This window comes from Desmodus rotundus, chromosome 11 (assembly GCF_022682495.2).
Source record: "Desmodus rotundus isolate HL8 chromosome 11, HLdesRot8A.1, whole genome shotgun sequence".
NCBI classification, from domain to species: domain Eukaryota; kingdom Metazoa; phylum Chordata; class Mammalia; order Chiroptera; family Phyllostomidae; genus Desmodus; species Desmodus rotundus.
In genome coordinates, this window is record NC_071397.1 from 72,232,100 (window position 1) to 72,251,856 (window position 19,757).

At 33.8% G+C, this 19,757-nt stretch overlaps 1 protein-coding gene and 1 long non-coding RNA gene across 5 annotated transcripts in view; one reads left to right on the forward strand and one right to left on the reverse strand.

Moving 5' to 3' along the window:
- The window catches only part of LOC123478837 (uncharacterized), a 30,367-nt gene extending 18,429 nt beyond the window's left edge, over positions 1-11,938 (forward strand). For 3 of the 4 annotated variants that reach the window (XR_008425577.1, XR_008425578.1, XR_008425576.1), the window contains one exon: positions 5,458-6,259. This is a non-coding gene — a long non-coding RNA (uncharacterized lncRNA). Of the gene's footprint in view, positions 1-5,457; positions 6,260-11,272 lie in introns of those variants that run through there. The other variant, XR_008425579.2, reaches the window with a different exon arrangement.
- The window catches only part of TRDN (triadin), a 306,741-nt gene that overhangs the window by 194,568 nt on the left and 92,416 nt on the right, over positions 1-19,757 (reverse strand). Inside the window, exons 8-9 of the mRNA XM_053914068.2 lie at positions 18,679-18,861; positions 12,437-12,496 (exon numbers count right to left, since the gene is read on the reverse strand). Coding sequence (XP_053770043.1) covers positions 12,437-12,496; positions 18,679-18,861 — 243 coding nt within the window. The remainder of the gene's footprint in view (positions 1-12,436; positions 12,497-18,678; positions 18,862-19,757) is intronic.

Consider the following 19,757-nt stretch of genomic DNA (forward strand, 5'->3'; position numbering starts at 1 on the left):
TCTTTCTCTCTCTTTTTTAAATTGTCTCTGACAATATTTCATGTTCATAAGTGATTCAAAGAGACATGAAAAGCCTAAGGAAGAACCATAGAACCAATTAAAAGGAGAACTTTCGGTTTTGAAATGTAGCTCAGGAAAAGAAAAGAGAAGCTGATGTTTTGTTTTAGGGGGAAATTTTCTACTAGGTGCTTTAATAAAGACGATAAAACTCTACACCTTGTCAATTATAGGCATGCAACATAAATTTAATATTTCAATGCTTGTACTTACTAGATAAAGGATAAAATGGAACATGTTAATAATCACTGTTTAATAGGCTTAGTGCCACAATTAAATTCACAAATACATTCTCACTTTAATGATATATTTAGAAGTCATCCAACTGCTCTTCTTGTTTTAAATTGTGTATAATTGATATTATTTTGTCATTTAAAACAATACACACTGCTTATCCGATGTCTGCCAGGAGGTTATTTGTAATTAAAAATAGTATTCCTCTGGGAGGAATCATTATTAATGTAATTATTGTCATGAGTAGTAGAAAATTGAAAAGGTTTACATCTTATGCAACTGCCATATGAGAGAATATTGAATCATCTGTTTTTCACACAGTGTGTCAATATGACAATTTGATCCTCTTTCTCTCTATCCTTCCTCACTTTCTTTAAGAGATTCCGGTTGTTACAATGAGTCTTGTCTACTAAACATGTGCTTATTACCTAAAAACTGTGGATGGTTTCAATAGAAAGTGGTTTGTAGGTGACAATTTTTCCTTCAGGAAAGCAGCATATCAAACATAAAGCAGAAATATTGAATGAAATAGCATAGTGGGGATGTGAAAGATGTATATAAATAATTAAGGGTAAGTGACAAAGGACAGACCCTGACATGTAACGAGGTCTAATTTGAAAGAACACACAGTGGGTAAGTGACATCTATATGGTGAAACATACCTTGTTGAATTTTTACTGTTGTATTGATTTCTCACTTGGCATCGTTAATTAAAAAGCACACCTAATTATATCACTACAGTTTTTTTCTCTCTTGGGGTGAAAAAAATTGATCACCTAATTAGGAAAAAAGTATAAAACTCATTGTAAACAATGAGCAATAACAATCACAACAAAGCTGAAGATAAACATGGGCAGAATACTAGGATTACACATCTGGGAAGCTTGTCCACCCTGTGGCCCTCTTCTCTCTGGACATCTATAGTGAGTAAAACCTACATCATGTGATTTAGTACTTAGTACTTTCTCCCAGTTTTCTCCCCCAACCACTTTACAGTGTTCATTGTTCTATTATAATAATCTCTGCCTAGATTGTTACCTCCTGCTTTAAAGCTCATGTTATGACCGTTAGCACTGAGTACATACTAGGGACCCAGTAACTGCTGAAAGGTGATTAATAGAATGACTTTGAGTGGATCAACTGGACGTTGATGGGGATATAAATAGCCAAAAATTAGTGTCTTCCGATGTGGAAGAATTATTACTACTATGTGGGAATAACTGAACAATATTATTGCCTCAACATAGAATGCTTCAGAAAACCAAAATATAAAGCCTATTGGGCCAGAACAGCAGTCATAAAACTCGCCAAACAGTACTGAACAACTGGCTGAACATTAATGACAATATTGCAAAATTCATTATTGTCATCTTGCACAAACCTCCTACATAGGGAAAAAAGCTATGGATGAGAAATATTGGTTTATCAAATAGGTAACTACTTTCTCTGAAAGTAGTTATATCAAGCCACTTCGTTTACAATTAGTTATACAAAATGGGCAGGGGACATACTTATTATTACTATGTTTAAAATAAGGTTTTTATTTAAATGGTCAGAAAGTCCTAGGCTCTCTCTTCTTTGTCTACTGGGCCACCCAAGTAAAACTTCGAGTTACACTAGGGGAATATATTCACATAATTACTAGAAAGCTCTTTAAATCTGTACTCTTGCATATAAAGTGACAGATAAGATTATTACAAGACATGACACATTAATAAATAACACCTAATTAGTTTGATAATTCTTTGATTAGCCTTAATTTTCCTTGCTTCTCATGCAATAATTCAAATTGCTCTGCATTATTTGTTCCTTTTCAGACTATTTTAGAACGTGCTTTGAATAGTCCCAGTAGGATACCTGGGAAGGAACGTGTTGTCTGACAGCATGTCCAAACCTTTAAGAGTAACAAGGCCAGGCCCATACGACACTCTAACGAAATCCCCCTCACAGCAAAGCTATTCCTCTAGAATCTGACACCTCTTTCAAAAGGGTAGGAGAGAAAATCCTGGAAATGTGGGGAAAATGAAAACTTGGGCTCTCATTTCATTCCCTTTCACGGACACAAAGAAATGAAAGTCACAGGAACATTGTAGAATAGGGAGAAGAGTCTTAGTTACTAAGTGTCTCCGCCGACCCAAAGTCTCTTATCACATGAAGTGCACTGAGAGAGTGGTGGCAGCGTGGGAGGAATCACAGCTGGTCAGAAGCACTTGGATCCATTTCTGCGTACATTCCAGTTATTTATAGTAACGAGAGTGTTTAATGGATTGATTGAGACAAATATGAAAAAATCTGTTACATTTATCTTGAATAGCTTCCACAGACTTCAGATAATCAGAAGGCAACTCTCCTGGGGGCATGCCCAGCCCAGGAACGTTGCATGCCTGTAATTAAGCGTAGGCTTTCTCTCCTTTTTTTTTTTCTGTCACTTCTGTCTAATTCTGTATGCTGCCTGCAGTTTATGATGCAAAAAGCAAGCCCGACTTTGTTAATTCTGAGCCTCTGTCTCTAGAGAGAGTGCCAATAACTCCTTTAAATAATCTTTATAAAGAGCTTATTGCAGTGCTTAGAAACCTGTCCGTGTTTTAAATAACAAGATTCTTTCTAGGAATGAATAAAGAGGGATGTTCTGGGATGATCATCAATAACTTTTCCATGAGATGAATAGTATACATCTTGAATCCAATTTAAAAAACGTTTCATGTATCTGGTGAGGTATGAGGCAGTAGAGATTTAAAGGCAAATGTTTCTTGAAAGTATAGATAAGGCAGAAAAGCAAAACTTGTTAAGAAGAGGATGATAAGGATGTACGGCAATTAGATTAGAAAGATACGGAGAATGCTGGGTAGAAAAAACAAATTTTGTTATATTTGGACACCCCCCAACCCCTCCCATCACTATAATCTTAAATAGGCCTTGTTATGTTTACCTAACAAGTCCTATTTCAGTACTATGTCAGGTAGTATTTTAACTATATGTGTGATGCTTATGTGGATGTGAATTAATCCATGCCTTAACCCTATTAAGTAATGCTTATTATCCCACTGTAAAGAAGTCAGTGCCATGGATATTTGTTAACTGCTATATCTGCAGAATCTAGCATGGTTCTTAGAACTCTTCCAGAAGACATATAACCAAAATCATTAAGTGTATGTGATGCAGAATTTTTTCATATGATCCTCAATATAACATTATAAATTGTGTAATTATTATCCACATTTTATAGACACTAGAACCAAAACTAGAGGACATCAAGATGGCTCGAATGAACAAAACTGGTCTGGTAAATTATTTGTTGATGTGGTTCTGAAAAACAATATTTTCCTCCCCCTAAGAAAATTCGACCTGTAACAACTCTTAGACGGGTGTTCAATTAGTAAAGAATAGCCAACACTCAGAAAGCCACCGGTGCGTTCGTGCACTTTGGCCATCCGCTCATTCATTCTGCAGCACTGCTCTTATCAGCCTCCTTGGACCGAGGAGGAAATGGAGGCCTAAAGAGACCGACTGCTCTGACTAAGTCATATTCAAGGGAGCGATAGGGCCTCGGTTGGATCCATGCAGCCTGGATCTAGAGCATAGGTGCCTACCCACCTGCTCTCGCTACCGGAAATGTCTACCTGTGACGAGTGAAAATAAAACAATGCAAAACAACAACGGAAACCATCAAAGGTAGGAAAGGGAGCTCTTTCTCCAGTTTAGGTTATAAACAGGTCCACTTCTGACAGTTTCCTTACTGCTCTGTGCTTTTAGTAAATTGTCACACGTATTTCACTGTTCTCATTTAAGTCCAGACCTCATTTAAGTTTCTACCACATGTATGAGTATGAACTTAAACTGTCAAAAGAGTTTGTAGCATTTTGAGTTGCAATATTAATTTCTTAAGTCACTGTATATGGGTCCCACGACCTGAACAACGGCTTAGTGAATTTGTCCTTTCCTCCGTCCACACCGTGGTTTAGAGTTACCAGTTTTAGCAATATTTCACAAATGCCATCCCATTTCCAATCACTTAACTAGAATGTTGCCTGATCACATTCTCAAACGCTGGAGTCATGCCAGCGTTCTATTTAAAATCATTCAAAAAGTCTCCTCCACGTCAAATTCCAGTTTTGCCCGATTGACCAAGTGTCTGCAATCAGTCATCACAAACTTCTCAGGCCTTATTTCCCAATGCTTTCTAAGCCTAATGTATCCTCTTGCCAGTCTGATATTCTCATTGTCATATAAATACATGAATTTCATACCTACTGCTATGTCAAGTCCCATTCATTTTTTCTTTCATATAGAAAGCAAGCTCTATGTGTTATTTACCACTTAGGTAAATATTATCCATCTTTCAAGTTTTACAGGCATGCTATCTTCCCTAATGTCAGGGAATCACAGATGTCTCTCCTCTGAAACTTGTAACATTTAGTATCTGTATAATGAAATCTAACTCAGGTTTAAGGTTTTCTACTATATATTTGTTCTCTTTTCTCTTTCAAATGACTCCAGTTGTTAAAGTTAGGGATCACCTTTCATTATTCTTCTATTCTCTGCTGTAGTGAGACGGGGCTGCTGCACATGAAAAAGATATTCAGCATTTGTACACTGACTTTCTTCACTCCCGCCTCTGGCAATCCCACCTCCGCCGCTGACAGAAACTCCATACTTGATCCCCTGTTCGCCTACTTCAGAGTTTGCTTTGAAAATTAAATGAGTAAAGCCTGTGAAAATGCCTGGTATTAACCTCGGCACTTAGCAGGTGCTTAAGAAATAATGTTTGGATGAGAATCTTCATAGTCCCCTTTGAACTGAATACCATGTGTGGCTTTAGGAATAGGTGACGAGTTCGAACCCCACGCCCCCCACTTCTCTAGCCCACTTCTCTAGGAGGAGAGTTTTGACTCTCTTCCTTTACTTCATATTTAGGGCATCATTTTGGCTTTTCAGGCCAATCATCTCTGAATAATTTTTTACTTTACTTATTTTTGTATCTGTAATAATGTATAAATCCCACGATTCTGCGTCTGTGGTATCTTTGAATCCATCATAATCCTCTCTATCTCATCTCCTAAAATCAAGCTTTTCTTTCTCTCCTTGAACTTAGCCTAACTGGTCTTTCCAATTCCGCTCTCTCTAAACCATCTCGCACAATGTTTCTCATTCTGTTTCTCTTTCTAGGTTCCCCGAGCACCAACCAAATTGAGCTGCTTGCAGTTTTCCCATCTATGTTTGAGAAGCAGGGAGATTTGATCTTGTTCCTGAAGGCCTTGGAATTCAGCAGGCCTGGGATTGAATCCCCTATCTGCAGGATGAAACACTTAAACTCTCTATACTTCAAACCTCTCTTCTATAAGACAGGAGGTTTTATAAGAATTAAGTAAGATTATTTGAAAAGCCTAGCAGAGTAAACACTCAACAACTGATCGTCACAAAAGAACATTTCAAGATATTGCGATTATGTGCCTTAATTAATAATCTCCTCAGTCTTATGTGTTTCTATCCTTAATTTTACATAGGCATGTCCTATCAACATCTCAAGACCCATTTCAATTTTTACTTTTTTCTATAAGGTCTTCTCTGATATGTCACACTAGACGCACTACAGGTTTTCAATAAACTTCAACAGTAAAAGAGAAAACCAAAAATTGTGGGGTGGGGCATGTACATATTTTATTTTGCAATTTTAACAACCTTAAGAAATCAATGTTATGAAAAAACTGAGATTCAAAAATAAAAATAAAAATACATGGTCAAAGAACTTGACCTGGCTTATGTGACCCTCACATTTGTTCCCCCGCTTCTTGGTGTACTACCAGGCTCCACTGGAGCCAATCTTAGCTTTTGAGTTTCTTTTTTTGAGCAAATGTAATTGCTTATAGAGACTGACATGTCTTATCTTATATTTTCTTATAGGCTTTCCAAGGAACAAATAAAATATTACTTATTTTTAAAAACAGAATAAAACTCATTGTATCTTGTAATCATCATGTGGCACCCTTGAGCAATTTAAAAATCCAAGACCCATTATGGAATCTTTATGATATTATTGTGTCTATATATCTTGAACATTTTCTATTTCATCAAGTTAGGAATTATTTCATTATTACTAATCAATTATTCCCAACAATGCTAAAAAAGACTAAAATAATAAAAAAATAGAATAATGATAGAATTGCCCAGAAGAATGATGCGATTATCAAATAAATTCTCATGTATTGTTCCACAGGTAAGTGGAAGCAGTGCATCATCGTTCCAGAGGCATAAAAGAAGCTTGAAGGCATTTTTATGATCTACTTCTAGTTTCACTGAACACAGTTTAAAATTTAGAATTTTTATTTTTCCATCCATAACCACAGTGAAGAAAATCGAGAGAGGAAGATACTTCAGTGATTTAGATAAATCAGAAGATGAATTCAAAAAGACAGATAGCAGTATGCTAAACTTTAATGATTAGGGTAAAATTGAAACTAATCATTCAAGTGAAATCTCAGATCACGAATCTTCAGATGACAGTATATTTTCTCAAATTCAAGAATCAAGTGAATAATACATTTCAAAGGCTGAAAAAGGAAATATGATATTCTCATTCAATTAGTCCTTCAACTAGAAGGACTTGATCATGCAATATTTTGTGACAAGAACCTGAAGTGTCCAATTTTGTTAAAAGGACATGTTGCAGGTCTCTTTTCTGTAGAGATCTTTTATAAAACTGGCGCGCCAAAATTTATGGTTTTAGTACACAAATGCTGAAGAAATGTGAAGGCAGGTATAAGAAGAAAATTGATGATGTATACGTTTAAAAAAATCATTAGATTTATCATTCTAATTAATCTTTACAAATTTAAATATAAAATATTTTGCAATTTTAAAATGAAAAGGATACACTCTTTTCAACCAAATTAGGAGCCATCAAAGATTTCAAAAATTCAACTGTTGCTTTTGATGATACAAGTAAAAATATGCTAGAACTTAATACAGATGTATTTGAAATCTGGAATTGGTATCTGTAAATAAATACAGTGTGAGTTTATCCATTATAGTTGGTGAGCAATTAATTCTTTCTATACATGTTTTCAATTTGGAGTACATAACCCTTCAAAATCAGGGAATTGATGAAATAAACATTTAGCTTTGCTATGTTTAAGTTCTTATAAAAGATTTTACTATCTTTTTATCCTTGGTTCTATAACAATTTTCTAAATGATTTAAAATATTTGAAAAACCATTCAGAGGTCCAGGTGGTTATTGGATATAACTATTTATTCCTACTATACTGAGATTAGCATGCATATTTTCTGGGCCTACATAGCATATTTATGAAGTTATCCTTAGTTATAAAATTATTTATGCCATCTCATCTTTTTTCTGGACTATCAGCTTGCCTAGGAATTCAACAAATACTATTGAGTATACATCAACACTTCCAAATCTTTTGTTTTGTGAAAATAATTGGATGTCTGGAACTACAGTGATTATGTTTTTGTGAAGCAGTATTTTTTAGAGGAGTGGGAAGCATGGCTGAATCTTACTTAGTTTTCTCCAATACCAACAGTTGAGCTCTGAAATCCATTAAATTAAGTCATTAAATAAGAGTAAATCTGATACAATTACATTTGACCTGCTCTCACAGGATCAAACCAAAAATGCAGTTGAACACCACTGCAGTTTAAGAGGAGGATCTTAATAAAATGAGAGTATTATTTCCTTGAGGCTCTGTCTAGCTATGGATTTAAAGCCCATAGAATTGGAACATCAGAACACAGGCTGCCAAACATACCTTACTGTAGTCAGATAAAATTTTGATGGGTGAATACCTTCTATTTAAAAAAACACGTACAGGAAGTGGAATAAATTTCCTTGACATAAATCTTGGATTAAGTAAAAGTGAGATAGTAGTTGGAATTGCAATGGTTGAATAACTTCTAAGGAATAAACTTGAACTTGTATTGAACTTTAATCATAATGGCTACAGAGATAGAAAGCTGAAAAAGAAAAGTGTCACAATTATTAAACCAAAGCATTAGCCCTGGGCCTTGTACTGGAAATTTAAATTGATGTATTTATCTACAGGAAGTATAAAGAGGTCTGTGAGCCATGCGATTTTTACTTAGAGAAATTTGTTTACTTGGTTGACTCTGCAGAGCAATGCATGCAATTCATTTGGCCCAGGTAGAAGTTGGTGAAAAGGAAATACAAAAATGCCTAGCAAGATCATGATTTTCTTTTTAAAGACCCTACCTTAAAAAAAACAACAACTGTTGGTATGGCTGTCACTTAAGAAAAAGGTAAATAGATGCAAAGTACTAAAAAAAATTGGAGTTACTTGACAGTTGATAAAGATAAATCTAAAAGAATATATTTTGCCTGCCTGTATTATCATTTCTAAAAACCAAAAGAAATTTAAAACACACACGCACACACAAAATACCGTGAATTGAGTCTCAGTGTTGCAGCTAATGTCTGCCTTAACCAGTCTTAATAGCACTCTCATAAGATAGTGACAACTAGACGACGAGAGGCCCAAGGTAAACGTGGGAGTTACCAGCTTCCAGACAGCCATAATCAGAGGACAGGATGGATCTCTCTCTCTCTCTCTCTCTCTCTCCTTCTCTCCCCACCCTTCCCACTGCCCCACCCCCTCCTTAAGATACGTTAGGGGCTATTTAAAACAGATCATCCTGTAACAGTGACCATCTACCAAGGTGTCCAACCATGTGGCATCTCTGGGCCACACTGGAAGAAGAAGAGCTGTCTTGGGCCACACATTAAATACATTGCAACACATAATCACAAAAAGATCTCATAATATTTTAAGTAATTTATGATTTTGTGTTGGGCCTCATTCACAATCATCCTGAGCCACATGTGGTCTGCAGGCCACAGCATGGACACCCCTGAACAATCAAGAGATCTGATGATGGGGGTGTTAGGTCATTAAAAGTTAGCAAAGAAAGTATTTCTGCAGAGAGAAGCTCTTCAGTGTCCACAAAACCCCTAAAAGTACACATTTTAGATATATATTTTCTCCAATTACCATAGGACCAGCCTTAGTAGCACACACTCACTTCTAGATTTAAGCAGCTTTTTCTTATTTTTTCACCTTAATATAGAGTGAGCCAGTACAGTAGAATTTTAGACACAACAAAATGATCGAATCCTTATACTTTACGCTGACTTAGTAAAATAATCCCTGTAATTGAGGTGCAGATTGTTACTGCAGAGAATTAAAAAGGGCAGTTTGGCTCACCTTCAGGTGTACAGACAAAATCTGAGCTTTAAAAAAACGTTAAGACTATCTTAGAAGTATTCTATTTAAAAGATAAAAAGGTGGGTCATGGGACTTATGTCATGGTGTCAGCACACTTCATTAATAAGGTTTTTCAAATTTGAATGGTAATTTGGAATACTTTTGAGGGTTCAACAATATTATGCAAAGGTAATACTATATCCCAGAGGGAAAAATTAAATTATAGTTTAAAAAACTCATTACCAATAATTAGTAATAAACTTTAGCTAAACAATAACAGGTGTTCCAGGAATCCCAAACAGAAACAGATGGAAGCACAAATGTTTTATAAATACCAGATATGTGAAGAGCAATAAACTTAGCAGGAATTGTGTTATTCTCTAATTGTCCGTCAGAGTTAAAGTCTTACCACTCACATTTTTTCAAATTAATATGCCCAGGTTAAATCTTTTTTCTCATTCCTTATTTTTCAAAATGCAAGCTTTATTATATGCCTTTTCACTCTTTCTTATGTATTATCTCACCAGTAAAGATAACATTATTAATTTTCCTCCTGTACATTAATAAAGTTTTACATTATTTGCTACATGAAGCAAGAGACTTAGCATGCCGGTGATACAGGTTTTCCTTTTCCAGGTCCTTCCTTTCCACATTCTCACCCCCCCCCACAAAAAATTACTGACCTACATATTCTTTAATTTTTCATACATTATAGCAACAAACCTACAAAAGCATAAATGAAGGCAGGTGAAATAAATTAACAAGGCAATTGGAAAGTCAATGAATGGTATTAGGAAAACCAATCCTCTAACACTTTGGAATTATTTTGGGGAGTTAAGGTAGTAGCACAGTGCTAAGATCTGAACTTACAACCGTTTAGAGAATGTTCACATGTGACTTCAGAAGGGCTTCCCTGTATTGTTTATAGAAACCCTCCCTTAACTTTTGCAGAGATGGTTTCACTGTTCTTTCTGACCATAATATGTTGTTAAATTTTCAGAAAGAAATGGTTGACATTATGACTGTTAAGCTGTTAGCATCTCTCACTGACTTTGGACATGTATGGTCTTTGTGCCCTGTGATTTTGTTAGAAGTTATATTTTATGATCAATTAGTAGCTAATATAAAAAAATTAGGTAGCGCAAGAACACAATTTTTCCTCAGATAATGGAATTTAAATCCTCATGATCAACAATACAGATTCATCTGGTATGTAAGTAAACAGTTAGTTAATCTTATAAAAGCAAAATATGTGTAGAACATAACTTTCTTAAACTATCACAGTTGAATAAATTGGGCAATAAATCTGTTATCTAAAATTGAATTAATAGTGTATATAAACTGGTACTTGTCAAGGTTGAGAAGTTTTCCTTTATGTGAGATGCTCACGTGGACAGGCAGTGGTGAAATGAATTAAAAAGTATAGCTATAGTAGTATTTTGTTGTCATCTGTTAGATGCTTTGTCAACAATTCTGCAAGGTTGTTACTATGATCTCAAATTAAAATGATGAACACTGGAGGTCAGGTGGAGTTCAATGATTTGCTCAAGGTCCAATGTTAAAAAAGAAGGTGTCAAGAATTATGTCTGTACTTGTGTCCAAAGCCCTCTATTTGCCTGTGTTTCCACTAAACTATCTTCCTAAGTTTCCATCTAATTTCGTTATGATTCTGTGCATGTATGTTAACACTAATCATTTTTACTAAGTGAGTTATCATGTTTTTCAGTGTTTCCCTTCTCATTTCAGTTTCTAACTCATTAAGAAAATAAAAAAGAAGAATAAGAAAATGGAGAAGAGGAGGAGGGGGGAGAAGACATGAATAAGTTACTGGAATTAAATAAATTTTTCCTGGGAGTGAAAGTTATCGTGGTCTTTTAATTTTCTAGGACCTAGATGTATTATATACTTGTTCTAGATATGATATGACTATTTGCCAATACATGCATAAATTATAATGATACGTTTTATAAAGATTTCCATAAAAACACTTGGAAAACCAAGATACAGCTTTCTTTAAACAATCTGCTTCAATTATGCTAATGTAAATTAGCTCTTTCCTTAATGATAGCAACTTTTTAGAAATATTTCCATAATATTATCAACTTTTAAATCTGCAAAAAGCATAGCACAAATCAAGCCTCCTTCAACTTGGGGTGGTGAACACACCATGCGATATACAAATAATGTGTTATAGAACTGTACGCCTGAAACCTGTATACTTTTATTGACCGATATCACTCCAATAAGTTCAATAAAATATTTTTAAAGACATAGCATGGGCAATCAAGTTACTCATTCTTAAGTAAGACATTAATAAAGAATTCTTTGTTACACTCTGAGTAACAAAGATAGAAGAGATGATAGATAAACTTATTTAAGTACAAATATACTTCTCCTTTGCATTATTAACTCCAAGGATGACTACCTCCATCAGCAGCAGGTCTCTGGAGCGACTAACCCAAGTTTATACATATGTGAGATAACCAGTTTTGAAAAAAGAGATTAAACATTTAAAATGTGATGAATTTTAATATGAATTTTGCTCACTACTAAATAAATATGGATAGTTTCATTGTCTTAGGTCTTTTCTTCTAAGTCTACCAAGGATAAAACAATGATTCACTTTTCACTCCAAGATATTATTAAAGATATTAGCATTTTTGTATATAAAGATATTAGCACTTTTTTTTAGCTTTCAGCTAACTACAATAGGCCATGCAGTACTAGAAGGTAAAATTAAAAGCCCTAATGTGAGTTATTACTTCTTTTTATTGTTTTTATTCTAGATCTAACCATGCATTAGGCAATATTTTAAAAAAAGAAAATACAGTTTAGTACATAAAAAAAAAGCTGACAATCTTAGAAACAAAGACTATTAAAACAGACAAGTACAAGAATTGTTTGGAATACCTGGTTTTAAATCCCCATGGACAAACATGTCAATCATATATCGACAGAATGCATACTGATCTGACAAGAGTAGAAAGAAAAAGAACAATGAAAAAATGTCATCAACACCTTTCTTTTTTCCTAGGGAGCATTGACTTAACAAAACAAACAAAATAGTACAATTTTACTTTGGTTACTACAATTCTGTGAAGGAATAATTTCTACTCCTAGGAACACACTGGGGGATAAGACATAATAAACATACGGTTCCATTTATTTCATACAAAAAAGAATAATCCTAAAAATTGAAGCAGACTAGTTTAGGGTAATATTATAGTAGTTATTTTTAAAAATCAAAACCTTTTCCACCAAATATATTACAAAGGCAATTATATTAAAACAATTTTTCTCATCATTGTCCATACCCTGAAAAATGAAACAGAAGTTTTACAAGAGGAAATTGTTTCCAACTTGGAATGTTTTACCAAATATTCACTCCCAGCCCCTTCTGTTAACTGTCTAAATGAAGCAGCAGAATGTTTTCTAGAAAAGACAAGCAGGAAGAGTAACTATTTTGCAATCTGTTATAGGTCCTCCGCATGAAAATGTTCTTCATTTAGGAGAGATATTATTTGGTACAGATTTACAGTATTAAATAATATCACTGTCCAGCTAATTAATTTAGTAATCTTTCTTACAAGAACATTTATGATCTTGAATAGTCTATGGTCTGTGGAAGTAGTAAGAAAGAGAAAGGCATAGGAATTGAGCATTTGGAACAGACTTGGTTAAAATGATTTTAGAAGTGAGTTTGTCTTCTTTTTCCTCTAAATTACATTGTACTGAACTGTAAATTTTCACATAACTTCAGGTTTTAAAGAGGTCATTCTAACCCAAATCTCAGTTGATGAATCACTCTATAAGTTTTACCATATCTTCTTTAAAGTTTACATATTATGGTAGCTCCTTTAAACCCCTCTCCCCACTAATGCAGACAATTGTAACTGAATAATAATTAATTAATTAATTAAAATAAATAAATAAATAAAGTTTACATATTATGAATTGAATCTTGTTCAAGATGATTTACATTTAATGTTTCTAAATAAGCATTCTATTTATTCAACAAATTCAAATGCAACTTTAGGATCAAGAGAGTTTATTGAATATGTACAATTTGATATACCCTTAAGTTCTCCAAATTGTATGTAGCAAACATGAAATAATAAACCTTGTTACCATATAAATACATTAAAAAGGATTTTTGTAAATCTCACTCTTTTTAGAGTATTAACTGTATTTTTGAATATTTCATTTTATTAACCTCTGCAAAATCTTTGAAAAAAATAAATGCAGTTATTACAGTTCATGTAAAAATATAATTCTTTTTTATTAATACTTAAATATGAGTTGGTCAAAACTCACTAGGTTTCAAAAATGTGTATGTATTTTGACTGTTTTATTGGCGTATACTTTCCCACATGTGAAGTCTGAAGTGGGAGGGAGGCTGGTTGTGATTTCAGTCCAGGAATCTATTTGCTCCCGGACATACTGAGACAGAGGTTTCTGACGCCAGGACCTGGAAACCCTACGGTACAGGAGGGAAGTAAGATTAAGGTAGAGAGTATTTGCCTTTGCTGGACATAACTCTTTTCCTCAGCAAAATTCTACAATGGGTAATTTGTCTCTAAATTAAAGCTAAAGCAAAAGTTTATTTCCCTTGAATAGTAGATTTGAGGTTGAGCGAGTATGGATGTCCAGAAGTGGCCGCTTTTTCCTTTGTTTCAGTAGCGTAAGTGACTGGATTCTTTTTAGATTTGTCTTTCTTGCAATTCAGAAGTAAGCTGACAGCTCTGGGTGGGAGCTACTTAGGAGGTGGAGGGACTGAGCAAAAAGGAGAAAGGACTCACGGACATGGACAATAGTGCGGTGATTGTGGCAGGGAAACTGACATAAGGTGGGAATGATAATGAAAAAATACAATAAAAGAGGCAATATAAATACTAAAAAGATGGAGAATTTGCTCAAATGTAAGTTTCCAAGCCCCATCACTGAAAAAAACTTTATAATTCCAGGGGTCTGGACCCAAGGAATATACACTTTTAACAAACTTCTCAGGAGAATCCAATTAGACCACGCTTCCAGAATCACTGGCCTAAAAATCCCTGAATTTTTTTCACAATGATTCCTAGTGGCACTGTAGCAGTCAGCAACAGCAGTGGAGAATGTGTGTGTGTGTGTGTGTGTGTGGCAGAAGTTTAGAATGCAGGGACTACTTAGAACGTGAAGGGATTGGACAACCCTCATTGATGAAATATTGTTCTCTGTCCCAAGTTGTGAGAGGGTGTTTATAACATGTGGAATAGTATATTGAAATAGCTAAAATCTTTATGCTTCAGTGTTTTTCATTTTGCTGAATGTTGACAGTGTAATGAAAATAGCTTATATGTTAAATTACTAACAAAATAAAGTACTTATATTAATTATACCAAACATTTTATGGATCCAAATACCATTTATTTAATTAACGCACCAATAGTCCTATGAGTTTCCAATTTGAAAAAGAAAATCCCGTATGAATTATAAGAATGTTTATTTTTTAATCTAGAATATTATTTGAGTTACAACACTTAGGTGGTTTCTGTTATGTTTAAATGATGCTATGATTCTGCATTCTACTGCCAACATATTAATAGGAAGATGAGAAAAATATTTTTAAAATATTTTAAATTAGAATTTTTAAATATTTTCAATTAAGATGCCTATTTCCACCTATCCGTGGTGTTGAACTTAACAATATATAAGAATTATAGGCAATTATATTTTGGGTAGTCCCCAGTGTATCTGCTTCACCTGTCTCAGGATAGACTAAAATCATGCTTCTCCAACTTTGAAAGATTTATTTTATAAAAATGTTTTTTACACATAATTCAAATATTGAAATAGAAATTTTTTTCTTTGAGAAAATCTGAACTGCTCTTTCATTCTACCTTCAAAGTTAGGCAATAATAATTCACAAAAGGTAATTTCATATTTGATCACCACTTCTTAGTATTTTTTTTCTCAAATGAATATCCTTCTAAGGATAACACACACTGTCCATTTGTCTCCTTCCTGACTCTCAGGGAGCAATGATGGATGTCATTCAGCTGCTGCCTTGTCAGTGTTCCCTGTGGAGTGGCAGTTGAGAAAAATGCATTTTGGGTGCAGAATGCCAGCAGGAAGGAAATTTTTAAAAAATTCTAATGAGGACTGAGCCCATGTGGTCAGTGCTCTATAGGGATTCACATTAGCTATATTTTTCTTCCTGACACAAATATTTAGAGAGTTGTTTGGAAGGAAGGAAGGAAGGAAGGGAAGAAGGAAAGAAGGAAGGACAGAGATGAAAAGAATGAGCATAGCAGTGGGGAAGTCTGATATTTCCTTCTGCATAGATTTGCCACAGACCATCAGAAAATCAGGGAGCAATGCTCGATCATTGCTCAGCTCGATCAACCCTTCTCAGCCTACTTTAAACAGATTAAGATTGCCTTATAAAAACTAAATGACATGATATATAGTGTGTATATGTTCCTGGTAGGCATGTACATACTTACGAATCTTATTCCCATCGCTTTAAATAGAACTATGTTGTTTATAGATATAATACTAAGGATAATCACATATGAATATATTTGCATGTACTTTATACAGGGGCAGGTTTACAGCTGTGAGTACATGAAACACAGAGTTTATTCTTGTATTATTATTTATTAATTACTGTATTACTTGTTTGTATTATAACTGTAAATCTACTTTTGCCCACCCCTGTATAATTAAATAATTGCCAATAAGTGTGTGTTCTCCATGTAAAAATTTCTTTCCAGTAAGTAAAAGACCTATAGGCCCTGTTTATTCAAAAAGAACTATTTAGGAACCTATACGAAAAGAATTCCTCAAACTCATTAGGCTTAATTTAACCTAAAGAAATAAATATTCCCTTGCCCAAAAGAGAACTAACTCAACAATTTTACTAAATCATCAGGACAAGAGTTTCAAAATCAAAGCCACATCACAAATAGATTGTTTAAAAAACACTGTCTTTATGTTTGGTTAAAATCATGTGATTAGATTTTATAAATAAATGCTCTTACATCTTTGCTTAATGTGCCTGAACAGATATTAGATGTTAAATTTTTGATTAGTTACCTAATGATATATTTATTTAATTGATGGTAGTAGTTCTCAATAAGAAGCTTTACTTTAGCAAATGCATTTGTTTAGCTGATAAAATCACATCTGTGCTTTTGTTTCTAACCTTAAGTAAAATTTGAATGTCTTTTTAATAGATAAATAGCTCTTCATGTGGAAAAAAAACACTAGATTGAAAGTGAAAATGCTAATATAATGTTATATTTAATAATCCTTATTACTGATAGAAATAAAATAAAATATATGTGACCAGAAAAGTAAGTATTATTTGAAAATGTTCTAGTATGTGTCTCCATCGGTAATATATGCCTCCCCAAGCCCAAAAGTGCTAAAAATAAACATCAAAAAGTGTATTCATATTTCTAGTTAGTTCCTAGCTAGATACTTGGTATTTTTCATCTGGTTTCATGTGATTATTTTCTTTTTTAAAAGACAATCTAAAATGCAAAATATTTTAGGATGTTGATAATCATTTTAAATAACATATCAATGAATCAGAAGATTAATTTTTCTGTTTATTATCATGGTAAAATCATCCAAAATATTTTCTTTTATTTACTATGTATTTTTTCTACTCAAATCATTTCATAAGTAACATATAGCTTTAAGATAGGCATTCATTACTATTTTTAATTTTTTAAAAATAATATTACATATAAAATTGAAAAATGGTTTGCGGACCCAAAATTTGACTCCATTTCTATCTTTAAAAATTATATTGAAATAAATAAAATTGCATAAGTTAAAAATTCTGTGAATAACTAAAAAATTATTTTTTAGGCTTTAACTTTCTTTGTTCCTTCCTTCTATTCCATTTTAGAATGCTTTTCTTCTTATTCAATATATAAATAAATGTTTATGAATATTGTTTATGAATTCAAGGATAAAGTCACCCAAAAATAAATGCAAGAATGGATTGCAAAAACAAATACCATATAGCTGACTTTTATTTGGAATCTTAAAAAAAATGTTTGGATTGCAAATCTTGTATCTTACACCTTATAATGGGAAAAATTATTTTAAATTTTACTGTTCAAATAGCTTACTCAGTAAGTTGTGAAATATGTTAATTAAAATATCCTAGAAACCATTTCTTAATTTTAGTCCTTAAGTAAAATTATTCAAAACTACCAGAGTAAAGAAAAATATTACTTTGCAATACCCCTAAGAAACCTGGGTAGAAAGAGTCCCTTCAGAGTAGACTCCCCATTCTCTGTTGGGAGTCTCAGGACTGCGTAGCAGCTGCTGCCAGGAATGGACTTAGGGAAGGAAAGATTCAGTAAGGAACAGAACTGAGACAATAAGGTCCTCAGCTGCCCTCTTAAAACTCCACCCTTTTATGTTTACATAGCACCTTTCCATAAAACACTTTTGGGTTTACATTTCCTCTCCATTTAAATGCTCTATTTCTGTCGATAAGGATGTAAGTCCAACATCAGTCTTGTTCAGGACCAGCACAATACGTCAGAAAAAAAACTTTTTAAAGTCATACATGTATGTAGCCATAGAAGCTGGCAAAGAAAGTTGAGGGTTCTTTTCCTTATACCTTCCTGCCTATTAAATTAACTGAATTTAATAATTTGATGTATATTCTAAATTATGTGCTCTTGCAGAAGCAACAGGAATGTATGGGTACTTTTCATAATATTTATTCTATATATAGATAAATATATCCCCCCTTACAACTCTCATGAGAATGATTATTTTTCCTGAACTACTTTTCTCCAAAGAGTATACACTGACAATTTTTGTTCCACATCTTAATAAAAATCCCATATTTCAAGAATTCAACATTCATCACCAATCTTTAAATAACTTCAGATATTAACTCAAATCCTCTTTTATAAGTACTTAAAAGTGCATCTTTAAATATGGGGACACATTTGGGTAGTTCTATGAATAAATTTCAATTCCCAATTTATTGTACTTCTTTTCAGGTGTATTTACTTATACAAGTTATTTTTCTCCCATTCGATGTCTGATCTCAGTCTTTTTCAGATTACGATTTCACTGCATCTGCTTCTTGCCCAGTGTTCTCTTAGAACCTCCAGCAGCCTCGTCTGAATGTTTACCTTTCTGTTCATGCTTGGACACAGCTGCGGTCTCTTTCTCATCCTTTTCTTTGGCTTTGGGTGGTGTTTTCTGTACTTCTTTTACTTTTGCAGCTGTTTGCTTCACTTTCTCCTGTTTCCCACCTTTCAGTTCCCTTTTAGTCTTTTCTTCTGTTTTCTCCTTAGTCTTAGTTTTCTTCTCTTCTGTGTAGGTGTAAGAAAAGTTGAATTATTTTTGTTCATTTACCAGCACAACATTTCACCTTTTACTGGTTGTTAAAAACAATTTTAAAAGAAAGAGAAAAGAAAAAATATAGAAAAATAGTACCTTGAGATAAACGCTTGACCTAAATACTATTATCTGACATTATTATAGTTTATGAAGTGCCATGTTAGAGAACCAAGTAGAAGGAGGAGGAGCAGGAGAAGAAGAGAAGGAGGAAATAATGTTGGACTCTTTCCTAATTTGTACATGAAAACATTGGTTTTTCATGTACAAATGAACCAACATATCCCAAAACACTGTTCCTCAGAAACTTTTCAGGGAGATGTCAATACACACATATATATACACACACACATACACACACACACACACATATATATATATACATACACACATATATATATATATACATGCATAGTTTGTTTACATCTATGACTCCATAAGAATATAACTGTGTTAATAAAGTCTTTGTGATCTGTGGCAGGCCAGACTGACTCAACATGGCCCCAGTGATCCTCACCTCCTTGTATTCATACCTTTATATAACCCCTTACCCCTGAAAATGGGCTGGCCTAGAAGTTTGCTACTAACTGATACTATGTTAGATTCGACTTCCATGATTAGTCTACGTAAGATTGTTACCTTCCTCCTCCTACTATCAGTTTCTCTCTTGCTAGGTTGGATAAAACCAGCTCTCATATTAGTGAGACTCATGTGACAAGAAACTGAGGACCGTCCAGTCCCCAGCCAGAAGGAACTGAGCCCCTATTCAACAGGCCTTGAAAAACTGAATCCGGTCACTAATTATGAAAATGGACCTGGAAATGTTGCTCCCCAGCTGAGACTGTGGTTGGGACTACTGCCCAGTCTAGCA